Source organism: Bombina bombina, chromosome 1 (assembly GCF_027579735.1).
Source record: "Bombina bombina isolate aBomBom1 chromosome 1, aBomBom1.pri, whole genome shotgun sequence".
Classification (NCBI taxonomy): domain Eukaryota; kingdom Metazoa; phylum Chordata; class Amphibia; order Anura; family Bombinatoridae; genus Bombina; species Bombina bombina.
In genome coordinates, this window is record NC_069499.1 from 597,073,162 (window position 1) to 597,081,445 (window position 8,284).

The 8,284-nt window shown below is 39.3% G+C and overlaps 1 protein-coding gene across 1 annotated transcript in view; it reads right to left on the reverse strand.

The window, feature by feature from the left end:
* The window catches only part of MPP1 (MAGUK p55 scaffold protein 1), a 30,725-nt gene extending 27,503 nt beyond the window's left edge, over window positions 1-3,222 (reverse strand). The window contains exon 1 of the mRNA XM_053698909.1: window positions 2,890-3,222. Within this exon, the coding sequence (XP_053554884.1) occupies window positions 2,890-3,003 (114 nt within the window). The 5' untranslated portion in view covers window positions 3,004-3,222. The remainder of the gene's footprint in view (window positions 1-2,889) is intronic.
* Between the last annotated feature and the right edge of the window lie 5,062 nt (window positions 3,223-8,284).

Consider the following 8,284-nt stretch of genomic DNA (forward strand, 5'->3'; position numbering starts at 1 on the left):
GCTGCAGGCTCGCTCATACAGACCTGCTCCGCATAGACTAAAATGCTACATACATTTACCCCAAAATGTATATACCAGCAGAGATGAAAGGCCTTCGTAAATATACATTGTAATACTTGTCATTCTTTAGGAGCCAGAAGCGAGATTTGGGGATTTTACCCCAGTAAGAGAACAAACTGAGGATCACAATTTTTAAATTATTGCCCTATAGTTCTGGATGAGGTAGGCTAGAAACCATCAACACATTCACAAATACTCACTGAGTACAATGAGCCAAAATGCCTCACCAATATCTCTTTCAATCCACAAGCTCATTGCCTCACACATCATCAGTACATCTCTTCTGGACAACTAAAGTCTCCTACGCTCTATAACCAGTGTGTTTGTTAGCTCCAGTTAGAAGTGCCCCCAGCATGCTGTGTTTTCTGTTTTGTCCGATCAGTGGCTCAATCACAGTGATCATCTAACCTTTGTTCAGGTATGGAATAGTAAGCTGCATTTCTTACCATTAGCACCACCTATGTTCCATGCAAATAATTTTAAAGGGACACTGTAATATAAAATTAGATTTCCCTTAATGCGTTTCATGATTTGTTATACCTAATGCAGAGTATTAAAATGTATGGGAAATGTGTCATTTGTGTTTATTTCTGCATTTGAAATAGCTGGTAAAATAAAAAACCAATCATTGGGAACATATTAAAGGGGATAAAATTATACAACGTCCCTTAAAAGGGACACTGAACCCAAATTTTTTCTTTCGTGATTCAGATAGAGCATGAAATTTTAAACAACTAATTTAAACCTATTATGAATTTTTCTTCGTTCTCTTGCTTTCTTTATTTGAAAAAGAAGGCATCTAAGCTATTTTTTTGGTTCAGCACCATGGAAAGCACTTGTTTATTGGTAGGTGAATTTACCCACCAATCAGCAAGAACAACACAGTGTGTTCACCAAAAATGGGCAGGCATCTAAACTTACATTCTTGCATTTCAAATAAAGATACCAAGAGAATGAAAAGAATTTGATAATAGGAGAAAATTAGAAGGTTGCTTAAAATTGCATGCTCTATCTGAATCGCGATAGAAAAAAATTGGGTTCAGTGTCCCTTTAAGTTATATGTATTACTGTGTTTATTCTAGACAAAGCATCTTCACTAAAAATGAGTATGCCCTTCCCTAGACAGACTGTTCATTCATGCTTCACTTCCTCTCCACTGCAATCTACCTCCCTTCCTCCACATTACATTGTACATGCTGCTCTCCATTGCCAAATTAACCTCCCTACCAAGAGGGCACCTCTGCACTACAGAATTTACCTTTCACCCTTCATCCATGTGTAACCCCCTCAATTTACAAGGTATTCTTATCTAAATAAATGGCTAGGCTAGTCTCTTTATTAGCTGATAAGAAGAAAGAAAGAGCAAAGATCAGTGGCAGAATGTCTTAGCTCATAGATTTGTCAGACTAAAGTTCTGTAGGGCATTACATCTCAGATAGATTGACAAGAGTATGCAGCCTGGAATTAGCTAATCATTTGTAACCAGGCACTGCAAAGCACAGTAAACGGATAAGGAACAGCATTATGTCAGAATTCTACAAAGTAGCACAACTCTGAGGGTTTACTTGAGGGCTGCCTTTTACTGTTCAGGGTATAAGATATAGCAAGGACCAAAACTATTGTGCATAGTAAAGAAACAAGCTGCATCTCAGGAATACCAAAAGAGAAGTTTTCAGAGTGCAACAAATAATAAGGGTCTTTATGATACTATTTTGTATCCAAGAGACCCATAATTTAATCAAATTAGAGTAGGCATCTTTGAGATCACTCACCTGGTACCATCACCTGCATGGTTTATGACCTATCACATTTTCTGGTAGTCAGAAATAAGAGGATAACTTTAACAACAGAAGACAAGACAACAAGATGTATTAAATAATTTTACTATATCTATGTAACTATTTCTAAAATACATCACCTCTGCCCAAGTATAACCATCCAGACACTTTAGCAAAACACACAAGACCTGTTTCTTTTGACAATTATCTACACAATTCCTCATTTGCCCCTCTGCGAAAGAACCAAGAAGTCTCCTTAACACTGAGTTAGTATGTCAGACTTTTCAACTGTGACAATAAGTTAGTATTATGGATGACATAACTATCCCACAAAATTACTTTACCTGCATAATAACATTATTATGAGGGATCCCTTACATACATCCCTAATAACCTGTCTACCTATGTAACAGTCCAAGAGCCCCTCACCTGCACCCCTACAAAACTATTAAACAGATCCCTTACCTGCATCTCTCATCATCATTATCCAAGACACCCTTCACTTGCTCCCCTACATAAATATCCATAAAACTCTCAACATCCCGGTGTAAAGTATCAAGGTCCCCTTCACAAACAATAACCTAGAAAAACCCTTAGCTGTATAAGTATCAGATATATGCATGAATAAGAGAGGAAATAAAGGAGTGCTGTGGACTGATGTGTACTGGGAAGAGGATTGAGCGGAATCCAGTGTTTCCAGCAGTATTTATATAATCCAGGAGCTGTTTCTATATAAAGGACTTTTTAAATATCAGATAACCCATTACCAGTAGGCTTGTGCGTCTACCCAAATGACTACTCTTGCATCCTAGTTTAAAAATACAGAACTGTCACCTACACCAATGCAGAGGTTCTTGACTCGAGCTTTCAAGTACCATTGCAATAAATCTGAGTAAATTGCTGTTTTTTCTAGTAATAAACCCATAAAAATGACAACCTAAAATAAGCCCTGTTGTCAGTAATTTAGAAATTGAGTTAAACACTGATCTAGTAAAGGTATCCTTGATTTCTCTCATCTAAACCCTGTGTAAACAGCCAGGTAATATCTTACCTGTGCTGGGCTCCTGTTTTGCAGCAGTGTCTCAAGGTACAAGTCTGACAGTGCAGTCCTCACACTGGATGTATCACAAAAAACCGTCTCCGAACGTTCAGATTTCAGTGTCATTTTGTATAAGTGGTATCTAAGGATGCTCTCTTTCTCTCTATATATAAATATATATAACTTCTTATTTTGCTTTTTCCCCAGTGTTTATCTATCCCCTTGTGTTAAACTATCTATCCCGTCCCTCTTTCCCCCACTTTCTCTGTTCCCACTCTACAATCCCCTATGTCCCTCTCTCCATAACCCTCTCTACTTCCCCAGTTTCTGCGGAATGGGCTGAGTCAGATAGTATGTTTTGTAGAGATGGCACAAACAGACTATACCATGTGAAGCACGGGGAGATTCGAGCACATTATTACAGCTACGGTATATTGTTTGATCACGTGTTACAGAAACAAATGCCTTTGTATGTGTGTAGCAAAACGAAAAAACGAATCACACAGTCTACCTCTACCGCAGGAATAAACATAGCCCTACTTTTTGTCTGGAACACAATTTCAGGTACCCCTATTCTGTAAACGTATGTTTACGAGTCACATGACACAAGCTGAACATCATGTGATCTCGGGGTCACAAGATGCAGGATTGACAGGGTTCGCTCTAACGATTATTAAAGGGTATAATTTTAATGCGACATACTTTGGGGGACTATAGTGGTTTCGGATACGGGAGCGCAGGGACAGCAGCAGTGAAAAAAAAGAGAGAGAGATATATGGAGTGATAAACAATGGCAGTAATGTAGCTGAGCAATAAGAAACATTACATACCAGAATGTCACGTGATCCCATAACATATATAGAGGAGAGTTGACGTATACGATAAGAGGAAGAGGGGGAAGGAAAAGCGCAAGCTACTAGATGAAAGGTCTAAAACAAAGAGATGGAGATAACATTATTTTCACCCAAATTATTTGCAATTTATCAAGCGCCTTATTAATTTTCACCCGTTATTTTTTAACTTCTATAAAAATGTATCCAAATTACTGTTTAGAAAAAGACTTCTATAAATAAAAATAATGTAATGCATGGAGACTGCTTATTTATTTATAAAATATTTTACCAGGAAGGATACATTGAGAGTTCTCTGGTTTTCCAGTATGTCCTGGGACCACAAAACATTGCATTGATACAATAGGGTACAATACAATACAAAAACAATAATAATACACAATATATGCAAACATTTTACATAGAACAGGTAGGAAATATATAATCAACCATGACAGGTGCATTCTGTTTTGCGATATATAGAGAGGGATCTCTTAAAGGATATTAGGCTTGGGGAAGGTTTGAAAGTGTGCGGGAGGTCATTCCATAATTGTGGCGCTCTGTAGGAAAAGGAGGATCAAGCTGCTTTCTTTTTGTATTGAGGCAAGCTAAATAATGTGCTGATACTGGATCGGAGGTTATAGGAGGTGGGAATAGCCGGGGAGAGCATTCTGCTCAGGTAGGGTGGGAGCTTCCCAGAAAGGCTCTTAAACACAAGGCAGGAAAGATGAAACGCCACTAGGGGGCGTGAAACGCGTAAGACGTTCATTCCGTGTCACACTTGTTTTGCCTCTATAGAAAATAAAGGATTTTTTTTTAATTTAATGCTGGTGCTGCCTTTTTCTAAAGATGGAGGGAGCGTCTGGATTCCAGCGACAGCCAGTTTAGTTCTTTTAGCATGTCACAATGATGGGTCCTGTAGTTACATTGTAGCACATAGCGGCAGAACGAGTTATACAATGTATTAAGTTTATTTAGGTGAGTTTGCGGTGCAGGTGCATATACTTCATCCCCATAATCCATGATAGGCATCAGCATTTGCTGTACAATCTTTTCCTTTACTGTAGGGCTGAGGCAGGATTTGTTTCTGTACAGGGCACCTAGTTTTGGATAGAGTTTAGATGCAAGTTTTTCTATGTTGAGGCCAAAAGATAGATTGGGGTCTAACAACATACCCAAGTATTTGAAAGAGTGGACTGCGGTCAGTGTGCAATTGGATTTTGTTTTGATGCATAGATGGGAATTTTGTAGTTTGTGTAATTTAGGTCCCGTTCCAAAGATCATTGTGACAGTTTTGTCAGTGTTTAGGAAGAGTTTGTTTTTTGAGATCCACTTCTCTACCTCTGTGAACTGGTCTTGGAGCACTGCCTCAAGCTGCGGGAGATTGGATTTGTTTGCATAGATTACCGTGTCGTGTGCGTACATGTGTACAGTTGAGGATTTGCAGACATTAGGTAGATCATTTATAAATTATCAAATCAAAAGTGATTAATATTCCAGTACTAAACATTTTTACCATTTCTTTCTCTGGGTTGTAAAATTTTGCAGATTCCATGTTCAGATCTCCCAAATGACTCTATTTGAGTGGGACAGTTCCTAACTCTGAGCTCTGTTATGCTGTTTCTCTGAGACATCCTTATGTCTTTACTTGCAGAATGTCCATTAGCCCCACCCATTGATCGCCCAGAGAAGCCCATGATCTGCCCTAGACACACCCATAATACTGTAAAGTAACCACCTACGACCGCCCCACTCAATAAAATGGTGACAGGCCCCCTTTACCGCATTTTCCCAGATCCCACATAGGATACTTTGTGATTGACTGTAACGCCCGGTGTAGGTGTTGTTGGTTCAGGCAATTACCTGGTTTAGGTGTTCTTGGTCAGGACTTTGTGCACAAATAATATCATCTGCATAGATAAAATCACTGCCTCTCATTGAATATAAGTTATACAAAATAAACACTACTTAATATGGAACCTAAACCACACAATGATAATTCATACCACTAATAAAATATGTATTTGAAGTGAATAAGATTAAACGTGTTATATATTTAGGGAAGGTGTGCTCAAAAATTAGATTGTGACCCAGCAACTTTGTTCTAAACTGCAGAACACAAGACCCCTACATGTCTCATTTCTACCACAACCAAATCTTCTGTATTACACAAAAGAGAGAAAGTATGGGGTGGGGGTTTACAGCACTATTCCCTACTGATAAAACATAGTCTTTATTTATAAATTAAAATCATTAACAGAATATAATATCACATCTAATCACCCTGCTCACACACCACCCTCCCACTGGGTAAGGTTATATAGTACAGAAAAAAGTAGAGTGAATAAGAAAATAAACAGAAAAAGTTAAAAAAGAAAGCATCACACTAATCCCAAAGAGTCCTGACTGATATACTGGAACCTCGGCATCAGGTGGGATAGTGGAGAGGCAAGTAAAACAAGACAGTACAGCAAACAATTTTCGGCCCTACACAGCCTTTTTCCATTGCTAAAATCAAATTTTTTTTTTATTTTTTTTTCTAATATTTCATTCTGCATGTCCTCTCACTATCTTAAGCTAAATCTCTCCAAAACTGAGCTTGTTATTTCCCCCTCTTCTTCCAAAATCCTAACCCCCCAACTTTCTCTATGCCCGATATCTTGGGGTCACACAACCTCGGATCTCTCTTTCACTCCCCACATCCAGTCTTTGTCCAATTCTTGCCGCCTTATAAACATCTTCAAAATTCGCCACTTCCTCACACAAGACACAAGTAAGACTTGAATCCACTCTCTCATAATTTCCCTCCTTGGCTTTTGCAACTCCATCCTCTCCGGTCTACCTAGCTCCGTCAATCTCCCAATCCATAATAAATGCCTCTGCCAGGCTGATCTTCTTTACACGTCGCTCCTCATCTGCTGCACCTCTCTGCCAGTCCCTTCACTGGCTTTCTTTAACCTCCAGAATAAAACATAAAATCCTGACTCTAACTTTTAAAGCTCTCACTAACACTGCTCCACCCTTTATCTCCGACCTAGTCCCCAGATACTCTCCCTCCCGTCCCCTTCACTCTGCTCATGACCTCCTCTCCTCCTACCTTGTTACCTCCTCACATTCACCTCTACAAGACTTCTCCAGACTGGCAGCTATTTTGTGGAACTCTCTGCCTTGCTCTACACCTTTCAAGCGCTCCTTAAAGACTCTACTGTTCAGGGATGCATATAATATACACTAACATTTTCTTAATTTAGTTCCTCTCCTCCTTTAGCTATCCCCTTGAACCCCCTTAGCACATAGCCTACGAGCCTAGCTGATTTGTAGATCACCTTCATGAGAGATCATTTACAACAGTGAAACTTTTGACAGGGACCCCGGCCCTCTATAATAACTGATAATAATATTCAATGTGAGGCATTCATTTTATTTATGCAGATGATAATATTTGTGTGTCCTGACTAAGAACACCTCCACTGGGCATGTAATTGCCTGAACTTGCAACGCCTCCACTGGACGTTACAGTCAATTACAGAGTATCCCATGTGGGATCTGCAAAAATGCCCCTCAACCTGCTGAGTCCCTAATATTAGCAACAAATGTTGGCAAGTATGCATGCTTTTTGCAATACAGTGCAATAGGGATCTGCACCTTGTTCATGATAAATCTCAATCAGTAACTATTATTACCTCATGATGATAGTTCCTGAGTAATAGCAATATCAATTTATGTGCGAGCAACTACGCAGTAATAATGACAGTATTCCATGCCTTCCAACATTTCCTGGAAGCCATCTGGATGGGGTTGGGTTTAGTGGAGTCTGAAAAGTCCAGTAATTCTGGAAACTGGGACATTTACCTTGAAGGGAAAACTGTGGGATGAACATCAGGACAGAGATCCCAGACCATGTTAAGCCTGCAATATGCTGGATGAATAGGAGCACAGGTATTCTGTGCCTGTCACTAGTATGCTGTATTCATACAAACCCATTTTTCTTACAATTATCTTGGTTTTAGTGGGTATGACAGTGAGGGTGGCTGTCTAGGTTAGTGCCTATTGTTTGTTGGGAATATTGCTTAGGGAGACCCTTTGGTGTGTGTGGGGGGATAGTGTTGTGGAAGTCTTGTGGGTGTTGGGGTTCTTATGTGATATAGGTATCTGCTTGGGCGTTCGCAGAAATTTCTCCGGGGGGGGGGCAAAAATTTGAAATATGCTCAGACAAAATAATATACTTTTTACCTCTGTGATTACCTGCATCTAAGCCTCTGCAGACTGCCCCCTTATCTCAGATCTTTTGACAGACTTGCATTTTAGCCAATCAGTGCTGACTCATAAATAACTTCACGGGAGTGAGCACAATGTTATCTATATGACACTTGTGAACTAGCAGTGTCTAACTGTGAAAAACTGTCAAAATGCACCGTGATATGAGGCAGTTCGGCGGCTTAGAAATTAGCATATGAGCCTACATAGGTTTAGCTTTCAACAAAGAATACCAAGAGAACAAAGCAAATTTGATGATAAATGTAAATTGGAAAGTTGTTTAAAATTGCGTGTCCTATCTGAATCATGAAAGTTTAATG